The sequence below is a fragment of the Gnatocerus cornutus genome, chromosome 3 (assembly GCF_029298725.1).
Source record: "Gnatocerus cornutus isolate USDA-ARS CGAHR chromosome 3, icGnaCorn1.1, whole genome shotgun sequence".
NCBI classification, from domain to species: Eukaryota; Metazoa; Arthropoda; class Insecta; order Coleoptera; family Tenebrionidae; genus Gnatocerus; species Gnatocerus cornutus.
In genome coordinates, this window is record NC_142235.1 from 1,444,488 (window position 1) to 1,465,924 (window position 21,437).

General features: G+C 31.5%; 1 protein-coding gene across 3 annotated transcripts in view; it reads left to right on the top strand.

The window, feature by feature from the left end:
- Nucleotides 1-21,437, top strand: part of LOC148176751 (calcium release-activated calcium channel protein 1-like) — a 21,733-nt gene continuing 296 nt past the window's right edge. Inside the window, exons 1-3 of one of the 3 annotated variants that reach the window (XM_088032145.1) lie at nt 1-140; nt 16,934-17,051; nt 20,757-21,402. In XM_088032145.1, coding sequence (XP_087888271.1) covers nt 16,935-17,051; nt 20,757-21,402 — 763 coding nt within the window. In that variant the 5' untranslated portion in view covers nt 1-140; nt 16,934. Of the gene's footprint in view, nt 141-173; nt 293-9,536; nt 9,583-16,933; nt 17,052-20,756; nt 21,403-21,437 lie in introns of those variants that run through there. The other 2 variants (XM_088032144.1, XM_088032143.1) reach the window with 2 other exon arrangements.

The window sequence follows — 21,437 nt, forward strand, 5'->3', positions numbered from 1 at the left end:
TACCGATATAGGCTATAGGTCAGTACCGCCAACCGAGCCCGCGGTACTTCACTCGCGGTACCACCGCCGCGCAGTTAACTTGATTTTCGTATCGCGGTACAAAAAGTGATCGGTGAGTGCCATTTTTACGACTAATCGAGGTGAGTTTTGAATTAGTACCAAGCCAATCAACGAACAATAAAACGTGGTACTTCTCGCTGATAACGCAAATCAAAACTGTTCGTGTAGGTAAACAAATACAATGACTAATATAATAAAACAAACAGTTCTCGTCGCAGCGAATCGCAAAAATGTGAGTACCGCCAATTTTTTTCAAAGACTGTCAATTCAGATCCGGGAGTAACGTCACTTGTTGATTTTTTTTCACTACTCTATTATATCTAACGCTTATGTAAGCTCATCTTCCTTTCGCGGAAAGAAAAATTGTTTCGATGATTGCGCATAAGAGGGTTATAATTAGTTATTATCGATTTAAAAGGATTCGAAGAAAATTCATTTGAGACGCGTTCAATTGAATTTTAAAAAGGTAAATAAAACGTGGGAGTTATAGCGGTCAAAGCGAAGAAATGTAGGATAAGGAATGCCGCAGGGGTGAACCTTCGGTCCACTTCTTTGTGTAAAAAAATTAAATGGGACAGTTAAAAGGAAAAACGAGAAAAATACTACAAAAATGTTACGCGTAACGTGTTGGAAAAAAGTTGAGGTCGTTAAAATGATTAATGGAGGCGAACTGTCATTTTTTACCCGTCATTCATTTTGTAAAGTATTGTGATGAAACTTTCTCGATTCGGAATGGAATAAAAATGACAGGCTTTCAATTTAACGAGAAAGTTAAGTGGGCTGTCATTTTTACAAGGTGGTGTATGATAAAGAAGAGTACGTGTCTGATCATACGTCACACAAGTCATTTTCATTTCTTCACAATTGGATTGCGTTAAATTGAATAAATTAGTACCTCGTGTTTCTACAGGGATTCTGTCATTTTTATTAAATTAATTTACAGAAATTTAGCTCAAAAAGGAGAATTTTGGGAGATTTTTTCTTTGAGAACTATAATAAACATACCAGTTTTATCAGCACACTGTAATGTCTTCATTTTTGGAGTTACAAGAATGAAATTAATAGAAGTTGCTTCTTTTCTCTTTCCTATTAAAACCTCAAATTTACACAAATTTAGATTAAAAATGAGATTTTTTTAGAATTGTTTTTCCTGTATGGATTATTAAAAACTTACTACTTTTTTTCAACACTCGTAATTTTGTCACTTTTGGCGTTACAAAAATGAAAGTAATCGACGTTGCTTCCCATGCCTTTACTTCAAAAACTTCGAATTTACAGAAATTTAGCTTAAAAAGAAAAAGATTTAAACAATTTTTTTCGAGGACTATAAAAAACATACGAGTTTTTTTCAACACCCTGTAAAGTCTTCATTTGTGGCGTTACAAAAACGAAATTAATGAAAGTTGCTCCTTTTCCCTTTCTTACTAAAACTGCAAATTTACAAAAATTTAGCTCAAAAAGAAGAATTTTCGAACATTTTTTCTGAGGACTATAAAAAACATCATTTTTTTAACTCCTTGTACTTTCATTTTTGGCGTTCCAGGAATAAAATTAATGGAAGTTGCTTCTCTTCCATTTCCCACAAAAACTGCAAATTAACAAGAATTTAGCTAACAAAAGAGAACTTTTAGAAATATTTTCTTTGCGAACTATGAAAAACATACATACCAGTTTTTTCAACACCCTGTGATGTCTTAATTTTTGGCGTTACAAGAATGAAATTAATGGAAGTTGCTCCTCTTCTCTTTCTTATCAAAATCGCAAATTTACGGTAATTTAGCTCAAAAAAGGAGAATTTTTAGAATTTGTTTCTATGAGGACTATGAAAATCGTACCAGTTTTTTTCAACACCCTGTAGTGTCTTTATTTGTGGCGTTACAAGAATAAAATTAACGGAAGTTGTTGCTTTTCCTTCTCCTATTAAAACCACAAATTTACAAAAATTTAGCTCAAAAAAGAGAATAAAAAAATCGAAATTTTTTCTATGAGAAGTATGAAAAATATACCAGTTTTATTTAACACTCTGTAATATCTTCAATTTTGATGTTACAAGAATAAAATTTACGAAAGTTGCTCCATTTGCTCTTCCCCAAAAACCGTAAAATTTACAGAAATTTAGCTCAAAAAGGAGAATTGTCAGAAGGTTATTTTTATATTTACAACTCGATCAAATTACAATGAAAATGACAAGACAATTGACAGGTATTACTGCTTAATTGTGTCATTAATTCAACTTATATGTATCGATAAGATGACAGTTTATACACTCTGATTGTAATTATGTCTAAAGAACGGCAATTACCGCACAATTTTTCATCCCAAAACTCAAATTCTTTGTCACTTCCTAATAGAAATGACAGAAATTTTGTCGATTTTACACAATTCAAAATAATGACATTTACGGAAGATAAAAATAACTAACATCTTGCCACCTGTCATTTTTATTCTTCAAATTACAACGATAAAATGACAGGCTGTCAAATTATGTCCGCCGTGTTTTAATTCCCAAAATACAAGTTCTCTGTCATTTTCTAGTTTCACAATTTGTGTCATTTCTACTTTTCCATTCCACTATAGTATAAAAAATAGATGTCCATTTCAATCATTTTTATCCGTCAAATCGATGAGTTTATTTAGTTTACCCATATTTATGTCACACATCCTGACAAATGGCATATTGACAGTTTAGCTTTTCTTATTTTAATAATTTCTCGACTCTCCATATTTATATCCTTGTCATTTTCTGTTAAACTGACACCACAAACGTAAAAAGAAGAAGTCATCGGAATAAAATGACAGAAAAAATGGTGCATTCCTGGTAATAAAACGACAAATGTAAATTAACAGCATTTCATTTTATCCTTGTAATTTGAAGAATAAAAATGACAGGAGGATTATATCTAGAAGCTGGAAAATTTCCAGTCATTTTTATAAGAAAATAAAATAAAAGAGAACGTACGATATAATTGCGATTCTACAAACATAATTGACAGTTATATTATATTCTTGTCATTCTTGCCCTGTGTTATAAAAATGACTAAAATAATAAAGTCATTTTATTTTTACTAATTGCCATCTTCTGTCATTACAGTTTGGTTGACCCAATTTCCCTTCTTCTGTCAATTTTTTAATAGTCAATCATCAAAATGGCAATCCTAATGATACAATTTCTAGAAGAAATTTAAATAAAATGACCAAATAATAGCAAACATTCATAAGATGACAGAAAATTTTATAATATTTAAGACCAAATTTACTTTCTGTCATTCTTATCATTCCACCTATAAAAGTTCACAAATTCATTTCTGTGTGTTCAAAATAACAGAAAATTGATTCCTCTGAGTAAATGACAGAAGTCAAATATTAGCTCAAGCTTGTCAATTTTACTATTTGATCAATTCATGACTTACAAAATATGGTTCTCAAATAATTTAACTTTCTACAACAAAAATGATTCGTTTTTTTCATGCTTATTGTCATTTTACTGGAATTTAAAAAAACAGTGTCATTTTTATTCTGGAAAATGGAAATCTATCATTTTATATGCTAAGCTTGTCACATTCACTCTTCAAATCGTAGAATAAAAATGATTGTAATTTGACAACAATTTTTCTAATTGTGTTATCCTTTTTATGGTCCCGTAATTTTATCCTCTAAAAGTAGCAAATTAAAATGACATATTTCGAAAATCAACGATTTTTTAAGAAAAGGTCTGTCATTTCATTGGCTCAAGCCTGTCATTTTATTACATTAAAATTACTGTAATTTTAATGAAAATGTTGAACCGCAATGCCAAAAAGTGATCTGTCATTTTTAACCTCACTGTTATTCTTATCCGTCAATTAGTAAAAGTTGAAGACCCAGAGTATGACTCATTTGTTTCTACTATATTTCTTAAATTAAACAATTAAAAAATAACGTCAACCGACAACTTGTCATTTTACGTTTCCTTCTATTGATAATAAAAATGACAGCCAAATACATTTGTAGATGATTTATGTAATTTTTATTATTTTTTACAGATCCTGACAATAGTTCTCGTGGGTGTCATTTTCTGTAATTTCCTATAATATAAAAATGACTGAATTAATCAAGCCATTTTATTTTTAATATGTCATTGTTTTGTCGTTAATTTTATAGTCGGTAATCAAAATATCAATCCCAATAATAAAAAATTATCAATAATTAAAATTACAAGAAGAAATTTGAATAAAATGACCAAATATCAAACATTTATAATTAAAATGACATGAAGTTTAATAATATTAGAGAATCAATTTACTATTCTGTCATTCGAATTCCAATTCATTCCAAGTTATTACTTTGTGTTCAAAATGACAGGAAGTTTACAACATTAAAACGACTCTTTCTCAGTAAAATGACAAAATTTAACAAGTTGACATAAAATCATTTATATTGCCTCTAGTTTGTCATTTCTTTATTTGATCAATTCATAACCCACCAAACTTAACTTTTTACAACAACAATGATCAGATTTTTCCATTCTTATTGTCATTCTTACTAAAATTACAAAAGCAGTGTCATTTTTATTACACAACCCGTAGAATTAAAATTATTGTAATTTGACAGCAGTTTGACAGTTTTATTACTTGTCATTTTGATGCTCCCTGTCATTCTTATTCGTCAAATATTTGTTCCTTTTATATTTAAAAACATAACGGAAATCAAATTTTTACCACTTTCATTGGCCCAAATCTGTCATTTTCCGTGAGATAAAAATGACAGTAATTTGATCCTCTGTCCCACCGCACTCGTATATTAATTATATCGAACTTTTTCCAACCGGAATTCCAACATTCGTGTTTCAATGACCTCCGCGTTCTGTCAATACCAATCCAATAAAAAATTAATGACATAATTAGTAAATTATAATTAATTAAATTACCACTTCAGCTCACTTAATACCTCATTTGCATGAGCAGAACGTACCGAAATGAAATTTCCCTCATTTCTCGTTCATTAAAAATTTGTGCAACGAAGTAGGTCTAATAGTAAATTCGTGACCACCGGCGACGACACGTGTCGTTTACACGTGGCGAAGGTCTGAAGTAAACTGCTCGGCGGCTACAATTACTTGTAACCGAAATTACATAATTAAATCTTCTATAGCATTCAATTTCGAGAAAAACCACGCACGAGTAGTAAATCTAGTTGGCTGGCATCTTGTCAAAACGTAGAAATTGACGGACTCGTCACCAATTGAAATGCTGTGGTTTTGTAATTACGATTATGAATTATGGATGAGCGGTAATTATGATTATTTGATTGCTTTGATTATTATTTTAAGAGATGTTTGCTAACATTTTCACGAAATTATGTGACTTGTTATGAATTATTATTGAAACAATTTGTTATCTTCATGGTTAATTTACTACTTTAAACTTGTGTCGCTATCACGCTGTTATTTTGCATGTCCATCACTGTAATCTTTATATGATTATGATAATTGCATTTGAGGATAAATGGCGATGTAAACCACAAAATTTGGGTTTTCGACCGGAAAATTAGTGTACTTTTGGAAATTTTTCGCATGATCGAAATGGCAGGAAACGGGAAAATTGGCAATTGGATGGTTACGTCGATATGTCATTGCTCTCAAAGCTATGTCTGCCAAAAAAGTCTAAATTTTTAGAAAAAACTAAGATTCTGCAATTACATATTTGAGTTTTTGGTGTTCGCATTAAAATTCAAAATTTCAGGACTTCGGTGTAAAAATTGTCGAAAATTTTGGATTTTGAGATCATCCCACAACAAAATTAAACTTTTGTTTAAATTTTTTGTTACTCAGTACACCCAAGGAACACATCTAAACGGACAAATTTGACAAATCTCACAAATTTTGGGTTAATATTACCACGTTTTCGAAAATAAAGAAAAATTTTGGATCTAAGATTTATTGTACAAAGAAAAAATTCCAAAATTCTGATTTTTGTTCCAAAATTCTGTAGTTTAGTGCACTTAATAAATGTCTATAAAGTAATAACAAGTTCCCAAAATATCAAAACTTTGAATTTTTGAGCCATCCAACAGAAAAAAAAAACAGATTTCTTGTTCAAATTTTTTGTTATTTAGTACAACAAACACACCAAAACTAACAAAGTTTATAAATTAAGCGTTAAAATTACCACATTTTCAATTTTTTTTTAGATTTCGGATACATTCTATAAACGAAAATTTCCCTTGTAATAAAAATTTTACAACTAAAGTGTTGTCAAAAATTTTAAATTAATCCTATAAAGAAATCAGATTTTCTGTTCAAATTTATTTTGTTAATTAGGACAATGAACACTCTTAAAGTGTTGCAAATTTCATAAATTAGACGTTAAAATTACTAACTTTTCAAAAATAAAATTTTGAATTTTGAATCCATCCAAAAAAATGAGATTTCCTGATTGTTTTTTGTTATTTTGTACAGTGAACACATCTGAGGTAACAAATTTGTCAAATTTTCATGAATTAAACGTAAAAAATACAAACATTTTCGAAAACAAAGAATTTTTTTTAAATTTTGGATTCATTCTACAAGCAAAAAATTCCAAAATTTTGATTTTTTGTTCCAAACTACTGCAAGTAATGTATCGCACTTAATAATCGCCAACAAAGTAATAAGTCCCCAAATTTCACAACCTTAGTGTTAAAATTGTCAAAAATTTTGAATTTGGATTTGACTGTATAAAAAAATTCTAATTTTGTGTTCTTATTTTTTTGTTACTTAGGACAGTGAATGACCCTAAAGTCACAAATTCGTCAAATTTTATAATTTGGGCGTCATAATTTTCACATTTTTGAAAATATTAAAAATTTTGGATATTGAATTCATGTTGCAAGTGAAGAATACCAAAATTATAAATGTTTGTTTTTAAAAATTTTATAATTTAATGCACTTATTAATGCCTATTAAGTAACAAATTTCCCAATTTTGGAGATAAAATTGTCAAAAATTTGAATATAGAGAGTAAAATTATGTACCAATTTTCAATTTTTTTTTTTGGATTTTGCATTCATTCTACAAGCGGAAAATTTCCAAATTCAGATTAGTTGTCCTACATTTCTGTAATTTAGTTCAATTAATAAACGCCTATAAAAAATAAGTTCCCTAAATTTTCCAACTTTGCCAAAAATTTTGAATTTTGAGTACATCCAACCATGTTCCTTTCTAAAAAAATCCTGTTTTTCGTTTTTTGTCTTTTAGTACACCCAAGTAACACATCAAAAAGAACAACTTTGCCAAATTTCAGAAAATTTGTGCCTTTCAAAAATACTAAAAAACTACCACAAGTAGAACGTTTTTTTTTTCAAAACTTACTTTGCTCCATGATTGAGGTTAACTTCAAATGTCAGTTGAAAAATCTAAATCCACATTTGTATGTAATAAGCCACATATTTCTTTGACATTTCATAGCCACCCTTGATGCTAGAAACATTTATAAACACCTTGTAATATCTGTAGTTTTGTACACTCAATAAACGCCCTTTGAAGTAACAAATTCCCACAATTAAACGTTAAAATTACGACGTCTGGAAAATTAACAAAATTTTTGGATTTTAGATTCACTATTCAAGTGAAAGATTTCAAAATTCTGATTTCCTATTCAATAATTTTATCATTTAAAGCACTCAATAAACGTCTATAAAGTAATAAATTTCCACAATTTAACGTTAACATTACCACATTTTGAAAAATTAACAAAATTTTTGTATCTTGGATTCCTTCTTCAAGTAAAAAATTTCAAAATTCTGATTTCTTGTTCTAAATATCTGTAATTTTGTACACTCAATTAAAAGCCTATAAAGTAATGTCCCCCAAATTTCAAATTTTTTGTGTAACAATTTTCGAAAATTTTAAATTTTAAGTCTCCTACAATAAACTCAAATTTCTCGTTCGAAATTATTTGGTATTAAGGACAGTAAACACAACCAAAGTGTTTGTGAAATTTTATAATTTAAGCGTTGCAATTACCACATTTTCAAAAATAAAGAAAATTTTTGGATTTTCAATTCATGTTACAGGCGAAAAATTCCAAAAATCTGATTTCTTGTTTCAAAATTCTGTGATTTAATTCATATAATAAACGCCTATAATGTAATAAATTTTGAAAAATTCACAACTTTGGTGTTAAAATTGTAAACAAATTGTAAACAATTTTGAATTTTGGCTTTACCCTTTGAAAAAAAAACAAATGTATTCTTCATTTTTTTTCTTACATAATAAATATAGTAAATACAATTAAAGTATTCTTGTTCGAATTTTTTCTTATTTACAACAGTGAACACACTAAAAGTAACAAATTTGTCATAAATTAAGTGTTAAAATTGCTACATTTTTGAACAAATAAAAAAAATGGATTTTGGATTCATTCTACAAGCAAAAAATTCCAAAATTCTGATTTCTTGTTCCAAAATTCTAGAATTTAGTGCCCCAAATCAAGGCCTATAAAATAACGAATCTACAAAATTTCAAAACTTCATCGTTGAAATTTTAAATTTGAATTCATCTTCCAAAAAAATGTTTTAATTGTTAAAATTATTTCAATTTTTTTGTTTTTTAATACACCCAAAGTACTCACCTTATGTAACAAATTTTAAGTTAAGCGTTACAATTACCGCATTTTCGAAAATGAAGAAAATTTTTGGATTATGGAATCTGTCTACAATTTTTTTTTCCAAAATTCTGATTTCTTGTTCCAAATTTTATAATGAAGTACTTAATAAACGCCTATAAAGTGACAAATCTCCAAAATTTCAGAACGTTATTGTCAAAATTCTCGAAAATTTTAAATTTTGAGTTCATCTTAGTGTAAAAATTGTCAAAAATTTTAAACTTTGATTAGACAAACCTGATTTGTTCAAATTTTTTGTTATTCACTACAGTTAACGCATCTAAAGTAACAAGTTTGTCAAATTTCCTAAATTAAGCGTTAAAATTACATTTTCGAAAAAAAAAATGGATTTTGAGCTAATTCTAAAAAGGAATAATTCCAGAATTCTGTAATTTTAAACAGTCAAATTTCATTGTTTTAACGTCGAATAAACTGAATAAAGGATTTTGGATTTTTAGTTCGTTAAAAAAAAAATTAAAATACGTTATAATTTTTCCAAATTTATGAAATTCCATTTTCCAATTTTCTGAATAAAGTAATTAGTTCCACAAATGAAAAAAAAACTGCTGTTGTTTGATACACTTAATTACCGTTAAAACTTTTCCGAAATTTTTGCTTAGCGGAGTGAAACACCGGTGACGCAAAGTTTCATTGCCGCAACTCAACTTGAAACCACAACAATCCAAAAATTCCAAAACTCAAAAAAAAAATAGTCCAAAATACAAACACAATACAATACAACCACCAATCCGACCCTTTCGTCGTTCGCAACGCAAATAATCGCAATCCATGGCCCCACGCCAACATGCCGCAAACGCGAATTTATTGCACCATTTATTTTAGTTTTATTTGCACCAGTGATGGTCTCGCCCAAATTTAATGACAGTCAGTGCAAAAATACGTGAGTAATTCGGACGCTGCGCAGAAAAATGACACATTTTCAAAAATTGCTATACCCGGTGATCCTTTTAAATCGACGTTAAAACGTGCGATCACCGCCAACGAGGAAATTCATCAAACAGGTGTCCGAGGTGGCCAAGGACTACAATCGGGTCAATGCAGGTCAATTCATGTAACGTCTCTTGAGTATTAGATGGTAAACGCGAACCGGAATAGCAAGAAATAAGCCCTCTAGATATGAGGTGTATGTCGGCCTACAATGAATGCTTAACCAGTACTAACTGGAATTGTATTGACTTTTAATGGAGTTTTGCGTACGCTGCGTGGCGCCACGGGTTGACGAAGAGGAGAAAATTGCGAGATTATTGGGCAAACACCCTGTATATAAAAGTCAAAAATGTGGCGTCCGGGCTATAAGTAACATTCTAGAAGTTGAAGATACGGGGTGGATCAGTTAAAATTGACAACGATATTAATTTCTATTTGAATTTGGGAAAATTAATTAGTAAATTAATTATTATTATTATGTAATAAACAAAAAACTTCATAATTTTTTGTGTCATTTTATCTAGTGTATCAACTCAAATTAATTACTTATTAATTAATTAAGCGAAAAATAAAACTTAATTAATTAATTAAATTAATTATTATTATTATTATTATTATTGCTTAATTAAATTAAGCAAGTCTGGTTCTCACTCAATCCAGAAAATATGGAACAATTAATTTAAATAAGTTTCAATAAACCCAATTTTCAATTTAAAGTTTAAAATTTTCTATTTTGATTTTGACAAATTTTTAAATTAATTAAACGAAACTGGGAACTTTAATAAATCGATTAATTTTTTCGTATCTATAAGAATGAATATGTTTCGAAATTAAGTAATCAAATTAAAACAGTCCATGTAATTATAATGTAATTTGCAAAAATTTCTAATTAAATCAAATTGTAATTAAATTTCGAACTTAATTAATCAGAATTAGTCATATTTTCGTCCCTAAAAGAATGAATGCACGTCTGGTAATTGAGTAGAAGTAATCAAATTAAAACCATTCACCTATTTATAATGTAATTTGCCTAATTTTCAAATTGATTCAAATCAATTAACCAAGGCTGGTTCTTACTCTAATTTCGAACTTAAATAACTTAAAAATTACTTAAAATCCAATAAATATGGAAGAATTTAAATTATTTCCAATTAATCAAATTTTCAAGACATAAAAAAATGCACAACTAAAAATTAATTAAAATTAATCAAATTAATTGCTGATGTTGCTAATTTATTAAATTAAAACGTTAATCGATTTGAGTTCATGAGTACAAAGTTTGGAAATTTGAAAATTATTGTAATTTAAATGTGATACGACTTCTTAAAATAGACTCCAATTACTAATTTATAAATTATAGGCAGAAATTCTACTATGCGGTGAACGAAAACTTTAATTAATGACAAATTTAATTTTTCATTCTTAATTATACGTCGTGAATTTTTGCCTAATTCTTAAATTAATTAAACGAAATTTTAAACTTCAAACAATTAATAAAATTTTTCGTATCTAAAAGAATCAATGCACGTCTGGAAATTAAGTAAAAGTAATTAAATTAAGGCAGTTTATGCAATTATAATGTTATTTGCCCAATTTTCAAATTACTTCAAATCAATTGCATCAAATTTTGGACTTAATTGATCAGAATTAGGCAGATTTTTGTCCCTAACAGAATGAATGCACATCTAGAAATTAAGTAGAAGTAATCAAATTGAAATAGTCCGAGCAATTGGGATATAATTTGCCTAATTTTCAAATTAATCAAATCAATTGCAACAAATTTCTAATTTACTTGATCAAAATTTGACAAATTTTCGTTCCTGTCCGTACCGTTATAATACAATTTGACCAAGTTTTAAATTAATTTAAATCAATTGCATCAAATTTTGAACAGACAGAATTGGTCAGATTTTCGGTCCTAAAAGAATGAATGGACGTCTAAAAATTAGATAAAAGTATTAAAATTATATTTTGAATTGGATCCGCCAATTAATTCCTAATTTATAATTCATGCCTTAAATTACAACAACCAAATTAACAAATTTTAAATTTAAATCACCCCATTTCCACCAAATTTGACCACAAATTAAATAGAATTAAGTTGATTTTCGTGACGAAAAAAAACTAAATGCACTGCTATTGTTAATTTTTTAAAATTATTGAAATTAAATGAGTCCATCGTAATTTTGCGACTAAATTATCAACATTTAACTCGGCTTTAGACATTTAAATTAATTAAATTAATTAACTTGAACCGACGATTAGCATTCAAATCAAAATCCAACTGCAAATGAAAAGGCTTGATCAAAATTTGGGCCGAAAATTCCAATAACAGTTGTTTAATTTTCAATCGAATTTTGAACATAATTATTTGGATTAATTAATCTTATTATTCGTAATTTTGCGACTCAAATTTAGGCCCAAATTTCAACAAACATTTAAATTTAATTTTCAAAGCAAACACTTTTTCTAATTTATAATTAATTAGCTACAATTCAATAAATAGTTCCAATTTTCATCAATCCGAATTGAACCGATCAATGGCCCAAATTTTACCAAATGTCCCCAAATTTCCCCCAAACTGTCAAATTTTCACTTCTAATTTGTCAACATCTAATTTTCCGTCACTTTTCAAACGCAATAAATTATAATCAAACCAATTATGGTTACCGAAAGAACGAATATACGTCAGGGAATTAATTAGAACTAATCAAATTAAGAGCCCCCCGCAAGTACTCACGCGGCGATCCCATCCGTCGGCGCTGCCGCCGCCTTCCTCGCCTGCAATCCCGCCTTCGCCGCCGCCAATTTCGCCTGGCATTTCTCGATCTTCGCGATTCTTTCTTCGTTCGATTCAGCCATTCTAACAAAAAATTTCGACTTTGACAACACGCAAAAAAAAGTGACGTCAAATCCGCTGAATGGCAACCACGACTCATAGCGAGTAATTACAATTAAATTATTATTATTGTAGTGAAGGTATCCATCAAATCTACTCAGAAGTGTTTAGTTTATTCGGAGCATAATGAGGCAGCAAAAGTTATTTCCGCTTTGACGCAACAAAAGCGATGATATTAGTCGCGGAAGATTAACAATTTTTGGTGATTTTGTGACCGTGAAATTGGCGGCAGTGGCGTCATGCGATGTTGCGAAGTGTGCGTGGGGGATGTGTTTTGTTTGTTATTCACGTGAAATTGGTAATAATTGGAAATCAATGGGATGAAAATTAAATGGCCATTTTTGGCGGGTTTGGAAATTTTTTCGTGTTGGCAGCTCTGACACGTCATGTCCTTGATAAATTCATACTATTTTTTAGAAGTAATCTTATAAATTGCGGATGACAGTTGGTCGTGGACAAAAAACTATACGTCGTTGATAGGTTCACACTTATTTTAGGGCCATTGAGACAGCGAATTCATACCAACTTCTAAAAAAAGTTGTATTTATGAATCAAGTCGAGAACAGGGCTACCAACCTTGTTCGTCCTCTGTCCTCAAATACCACGCACGGTAAACCTTCAAAAATCGGTCCTCAGGCTCCACGCTAAAATCCCCCAACCAGAACATGCGGAACGCGTCCTCCCCATACCTCCCGATCCCGTACAACTCCCTGACACTCCTCCAGGACTTGTGTACAAAATCATAGCTCATCCTCCACACCCCCAGGGCGCGTTTCTTCAACCCTAAGTTGTCAAAATACACCTCGAGGTCTTCAGGTTTCTTCTCCAGGACCCTCCACGGATCTGGGTGGTCCTCCAGGAACTTTTCTATAAGTGGTCTTGCGGAGAAACAGGAGGTTCTGTTGAGGAAGATGGTGGCTACTAATAGTCCCCAGGGGTTGTCCTGGAGGGACTCTTCTATTAGGTTGTGGGGGGATCTGGGAAGGAGGAGTTTTTTGGGAGCTAGGGTTTGTCGCAAGAAGGAGGTGTTGATTTTGGTGATGGTGATGTCGTGTTGTTCTTGGTAGCATTTGGGGCACATGGAGGCGACAAGTTCGACGTTGGGGGCGAAGTAGGGGCTGAGAGTGATTGTCTTCATTCTGGAAAGAATGGCAAAAATGGAATGTTGAAATTAACTTGTTTAGATGTCGTTGATAAGTTCATTCTAATTGTATAAAAAAAGAGAAATTTTGAATGACAGTTGGATGTGGATGATAATTTGTATGTTGTTGATTGAACCACACTGATTTTAAAGTCGAGTCCATTGTCGAGTCCATTGCATAAAACGACTTTCCATGTCGTTGATCCCATTCATAGCAATTTTGAAAGATAAAAATCGTTGACTTTTTAGATAACACTTGAATGTGGACCATAGTTTGCATGTCTCTGAGAGATTCATTCGCACATATTTAGAGCTAAGTTGCGAAGTTGTCAATGGGAATAAATCATTTTTAACAATAAACGTAATTCAAAATGAATGTGAACCGTAGTTTGCACGTCGTTGATAGATTCACGCTACTTCTAAGAATCAACGCACCAATTTTGACAGAATGACAGTATAATGTGGAAAATATCTTATATGTCGTTAATAGATTCATTTCAATTTCTAAAAACAATCCTACAAATATGGAAGCCAATTGAATCTCTGCATGTCATGTCGTTGATAAATTCACACCACTAATACATTTTTTTGACTGCGAACAACAGTTCACAAGTCGTTGATAGATTGACACTTATTTTAGTGTCCAGCTTAATACTTTTTGTAAGCTATTTCATATGTCGTTGATAGAATCACACTCATTTTAATATCTAATTGCGTTAGTTTAAAGAACGATTTTGTATTTCTGTGGATAATCGTACAAATTTCGAAAATTCGTTGATTGGGGACATAGTTTGCATGTCGTTGATAGATTCGCACTAATCTTTAGAGTGTAGTTGCATGAATTTAGCAAACGCATGTCGATGATAAGTACAAACTAATTTTTAAGAATGTCACAAATTCGAGAACACAGTTGAATATAGAGAATTGTCAGCGTGTCGTTGATAGACTCACACTTATTTCGGAGGAAAATTTCTAAAATTTTAAAAGGAATTTAGCTTGTCGTTGATAAGCACACATGAATTTTAAAGATAAAATGTTCAGATTGTTAATTACAGCAGAATGAGTTGCAGGTCGTTGATAGATTCACACTACTTCTTAAGGATTAATATACGAATTTTAGATGACAGTACAATGTGGACAATATCTTATATGTCGTTGATAGATTTATTCCAATTTTTAAAAACAATCGTACAAATTATGGAAGCCAATTGAATTTCAGCATGTCGTTGATAAATTCACATCAACTTCTCAAACTGACATATACATTTTGATTGCGGACAGTTTACAAGTCGTTGATAGACTGATACTTATTTAAGAGTCCAGTTGAATATGTATGTCGTCGATAGAATTACACGAATTTTAGAAATTCGTTGAATGGGGACAATAGTTTCCATGTCGTTGATAGATTCACACTAATTTTAGAGTGCAGTTGCATAAATTTAGCAAACGCTTTTGCATATCGTTGATAAGTTCAAACACATTTTCCAAGAATAATAGCACAAATTCAGGATAACAGTTCAACACAGAGATTGTCTGGAAGTCGTTGATAAGTTCAAATTTTGTTAGATTTTCAAAAAAATTGCATGTCGTTGATAAATGCACATGAATTTTTAAAAATAATCGTTCCGATTGTAAATGACAGGTGATTTGTTTGCATGTCGTTGATAGATTCACACTACTTTTTAAGAATCAACGCACAAATTTTTTGTGACAGTATGATGTAGACAACATCTTACATGTCGTTGATAGATTCGTTCCAGTTTTTAAGAACAATCGTACAAATTCTAGAAACCAATTGAATTTCGGCGAGTCGTTGATAGATTCACATAATGATTGCTAATTGTATGCGTTTTAAATCCGGACTAAAGTGTACAAGTCGTTGATAGATTGACACTCATTTTAGTGTCGAGTTAAATAAATTTAGAATCGAATTTCTTATGTTGTTGATAGAATCACACGTATTTTTAAAATTGGGGACAACTGTTGCATGTCGTTGATAAGTTCAAACAAATTTTTAAGACCTATAGCACAAATTCGGGATAACAGTTAAATATGTATAATAATTGTCTGCATGTCGTTGATTGATTCACACTTATTGCGGAGGAACATTTCGCCGGGTTTTAAAAATTCGTTAAATGAATAATGAATTCGAAAAATGCATGTCGTTCATAGATTCATATTAATTTTAGAGAATAGTTGAAAGTGCTTTTGTATGTCGTTGATAAATTCAAACGAATTTTTAAAAATAACGACGTAAATTGGAAATAACAGTTGTATATAGAGAATTGTCTGTATGTCGTTGATAGATTCATTACAATTTCTAACAACAATCGCACAAATTCTGAAATCCAATTGAGTCGTTGATAGACTCACTTATTGTAGTGTCCAGTAGAATAATTCTATAAAGGAACGTATGTCATTGATAGATTCACACTAATTTTATTAGAGTATAGTAGTTGCATAGTTGTATGTCGTTGATATATGCAAACGAATTTTCAAGAATAATAGCACAAATTCGTTAAATATAGAGAATTGTCTGTATGTATGTCGTTGATATATTCACACTTATTTCGAAGGAAAATTTCTTAAATTTTTTAAAAAATTGTGCATGTCGTTTATGAATCCACATTAAATTAAGATAAACGTTAAAATTAGGAATGACAGCTGAATGTGGACCATTGTTTGCATGTCGTTGATAGATTGACCCTTGTTTTAAATGCTTGTCAAGAAGCAATTTTGCATGTCTGTGATAAATTCACACTTATTTCAAAGTCTATAGAAATAAAAAATAAAAGCTATTTAGCACATCGTTGATACAATTCACACTATTTTTCAGAGTAATCTTAATATAATTTTTAGATGAGAGTTGAATGCCGACAATAATTGTCATGTCTTTTATAGATTCACACTTATTTTATATGACTGCTAAATTCCCACTTATTAGTCGTACAAATTTTTAATGACAGTTGCATGTGGACAAAAATTTGCATGTCGTTGATGAATTCACACGAATTTTCGAGTGATTCTTTGACCTCCAGACCTAGCCGCTCCTAGTCTACCAACACAAAGCCCAAGGGCGCTACAAGGAAGTAAAATCCCTAAAACCGGTCGTTTCAAAAATTGCCATCCACTTCTCTTAGTCACCGTTACATATAGGAAACGCGACTCCAACCACAAATTAAGTTCAATAATTTTCAGTATCGAGGATATGACGCCATTTTAATAACAGTATTTAGTGAAATCCGCCATTGTTGCCTTTTCCAGGATGAAAATGGATCAGTCGACTCAAGTTGATTTTCCCATCGTGGTCCGGAAAATGCGAAGACACAACACTTCGGCGGATTTATACGTAACGACCAGCAGAGGACACACCAATTCATGGGTGAGTGTTAACACCCCACGACAAATCAACAATCGCCAGTGCACCGGAAGTCCCGCGAATGTCACATTGATCGGAAATTTTGGCACCTGTAATTTACGGCTTTTCCGGAACTGGAAAAGGTCGTTGGCTCGCTGGGAACTTTCCCGCGGTCTTGACCTTTCCGTACAGTGAAACCTCGAAAGACGGACCAAAATGGCCCCCAACATGGCGGGCTTGCACAATTCGTGGCGTTACGTGAGAAAAACGGTGTTAAAACACAATACGTCGTTATTAAATTATTACGAGGCACGCAATCAGTTGAAATAAAAATGAGTGTGTTTACACCTTTGTCCATTTTAATGTAGTGTTTGTCTAGCGGGCGACACTTGACATTGAATACCACAATACAATTATGTAATATTCATTTATGGATGTTTCGTGGTAAATACTTTTCAAGTACTCTAATAAAAAGTTATGTCAGCTGAAAAAATAAGAATCAGAATAAATCAACATTTTTTTACCGAGAAAAACGCTCGTGTCGCCCACATCGTCGAAATACCACTGTACTGTTTTTCTCATTAAGATCATTTGAGTGTCCTTGTTTAAAAAACAATGAAACTTCGCGGTTAATTACTATAATTTTTGGAGGTGGCGTGACAAAATACAGTGCAACCTCAGAAATGTAATGATACTTTTCGTTCTGAAACCGAACATTTTATTGGGGATTTTCTGTACTTCATAATATGCACAGCGAATGGTCTTAAGATACAGTAGAACTTCAGTTAAGCGAACATTTTTTGTAAAAATGAATCAATTTCTTTTTACTTCGGCGAGATTCTGCTGTATTAGTTCATAGGAGACCTCTCTCTACAGTAGAATTAATGGTATCAAATCAGAACATAGACCAACACCTTATTGAGGTTTCACTGTACTAATAAAGTTTAAATGAACTGACCCTTGTACGCAGTCATTTTGGGACAAATTGTTTTGAGTTGAGATCCTACTGTATTAATTCGTGAGCTAAATGACAGAAAAAAATACAGTAGAATCTCAATAATATAAATACAACTTGTGGTACAGTTAATTGAAACAATTTTTCACATTGTTGAGGGTTTATTGTATCAATTTATGAGTCATAGAAAAGAAAACAATACAGTAGAACCTCAAATCTTGATATGTACTGTATTCAATAATTTTTTAGAAAATTAAACTGAATTTTAAGTGTATTTACTTTATTAAAGAAACAGAAGATGGAAATCTACAGTTGAATCTTGGTAATGTTAAAATAACGTTTGATACAGTAAGATTTCGGTTAGATAAACAATATGTCAAATTCCATAAGAATCAGTTTTTGGCTGCTCTGAGGTTCTACTGTAAGAAGGTGAAACAAAGTTTAATACAGTAAAATTTCAGTGAAACGAACAAAAAAGTTGTTTTATGACAAAATGTGCTATAAGTTCTAAATTTCTTGGATTTTTTATTTCAACTCAGTTTGAGAACAGAAAACTGTACAGTAGAATATCAGCGGTGTGAACAAAATTGATATTGTACAACTTCAGCGAAGTGAACACAGTTGATACAATAGAATTTCAGTTACGTGAACATAGTAGTCACTAAAAAGCAACTTTAATATAACAATTGTTCACACAAGTAAAGAAAACAATACTGTAGAACTTCGAAATTTTTTGGTAAGGCAAAATAACGTTTGACAGTCTGATTTCGGTTAGAAGAACAATACATATAGTCACTTTAGGACAAATTTAATGTCAATCAGTTTTTCGCTGTACTGAGGTTTTACTGTAAGGTGCCACAGAAGTTAATATAGTAGAACTTCAATAAAGTAAACAACAAAGTGATTTAATTTCAAGATGAGCTACAATTTTTACTATTTTAACTAATTCATTTCCGTTTGAGAAAAGAAAACGGTAGAGTAGAATGTTAGCGGTGTAAACATAATTAATACAGTAGAACTTCAGTAAAGTGAACGTTGTAGTCACTAAAAAGCAAATTTTTCACATTGTAGAGATTCAACTGTATCAATTCATGAGTGACAGTAGAATTTCGAAACGTAAACTTGGGATGTGACACAGTATTTAATCACTCGATAGAAAATCAAACTGAGTTTCAAGTGTTTTAATTTTTCTAAAGTTTTACTGCATTAATTAATAAATTAAAAGATAGGAAACGGTACAATAGAATCTCGGTAATGTTAAAATAACGTCTGATACAGTGGAATTTCGTTAAAAGGAACAATATAGCCACTTCACGTCAAATTAAATCTGAATTAGTTTTTCGCTGTACTGAGGTTTTACTGTAAAGAGATGACACAAAATTTAATACAGTAAAGTCATGAGTTATAGTAAAGAAAATAATACAGTAGAATTTTGAAACGTGAAGTTGAGATGTGAGACCAGTATTCAATCATTTTTAGAAAATTTAACTGAGTTTTAAATTTGTTCATTTTGTTAAAGTTTTACTGTATTAATTAATAAATCCAATATTAGAAAACGATACAGTAAAATCTCGGTAATGTTAAAATTACGTTTAATACAGTCGCTTAACGTTAAATTCAATGTGAATCAGTTTTTCGCTATTCTGATTATTTAGCATAAGGAGGTGGCACGAAATTGAATACAGTCAAATTTCAGCGAAGTGAACAAAAAAGTTAATTATAACTTACAAATTATTCCGATTTCTTGGACTTTTACTGCTTCAACTCATTCAAGTCAGTTTGAGAATAAAAAAACGGTACAGTAGAATCTCGGCGGTGTGAACATTATTGACAAAGTAGAATTTCAGTGAAGTGAACATTGCAGTCATTAAAAGGCAAATTTTAACGTAAAATTTTTTCACATTAGTGAGGTTAAACTGTATCAATTCCAGAGCCGTAATAAAGAAAACATTACAGTAAAATTTCAAAACGTGAACTTGAGATGTGATACCAGTTTTCAATCATTTTAAGAAAAATTAAACTAAGTTTTAAGTGTCTTGACTTTGTTCAAGTTTTAATGTATTAATTAATAATTAGACGATAGAAAACAGTACAGTAGAATCTCGGTAATGTTAAAATAAATGTTTGATACAGTAGGATTTCGGATAGATGAACAATATAGTTCATTTATGTCAAATTCAATGTGAATCAGTTTTTCGCTGTACGGAGGTCGTACATAATTTAATACAGTAAAATGTCAGTGAAGTGAACAAAAAAGATATTTTATTAATTTACAAATTCGTCCTAATTTTATTAATTTACAAATTCCTCCTATAATCTAGATTTTTACTACTTCAACTCATTTAACTTAGTTTGAAAACAAAAAACGATTTAGTAATTTCAGCTTGGTGAACATAACTGATACAGTAGAATTTCAGGGAAGTGAACATTGCAGTTACTAAGAGGCAAATTTTTAATTCAATATTTAACTGTATTAATTCAAGAGTCATAGTAAATAAATCAATACAGTAGAATTTCGAAATGAGTTACAACTTTTAATCTTTTAACTCATACATTTCAGTTTGAGAAGAAAACGGTACAGTAGAATTTCAGCGGTGTGAACATAATTGATACAATGGGATTTCATGAAGTGAATATTTAGAGTCGCTTTATGCAAAACTGAATAAGAAAATAAATTCTAAACTGCAATTGTTTCCCGCTTTTGTGAGATTTCGCTATATTAATTTTAAATGATATAGTAGAACCTCAATGACGAGATTTTGTTTTTGTTTCAGAACCACCTGAAACCAGTGATCTCTCGCCCCAAATCCCTCAATTTGACCCCCGAGGCGATCAACCCCCGTCCCAAAATCATCTACTGTTCGGAGAGCCCCCTTTCCCGTCTCCCTCTGCCCGTCAGCGACCTCCACTTAACTTCAATCTCCCGCGAGCGGACACCCCCATTCTCCTGCAACTCGAGTGTGGCCTCCACCGCCACCGCCACCTACAAACTAAACCAAAAAGTAGAAAAGAGCCCCGACACGATGACATGTCTTCGGTGCTCCGAAGACAACAACCTCTGTCGGCGGATCCCGTCCAACAGCGCCCAAGGCTTGTCTTGGCGCCGCCTCCACATGTCCCGCGCCAAGTTAAAAGCCACCGCCACCACCAGCGAGCTGTTGTCGGGCTTCGCGATGATCGCCATGGTGGAGCTGCAGATCAACGAGCCCACGAACGTCCCCGAGTGGCTGTTTGTGCTCTTCGCCGTCTGCACGACTGTCCTGGTGGCGGTGCACATCTTCGCGCTGATGATTTCCACTTACATCCTACCAAATATCGACGCCATCGCCAAGCTGGAGGTGAGCGAGATGGTGGCCGAGAGCCCCCATGAGCGGATGCGAGGGTTCATCGAGTTGGCGTGGGCGTTCTCTACAGTATTAGGTGAGTAGCACCAACTCGTTACCAACATCTCAACG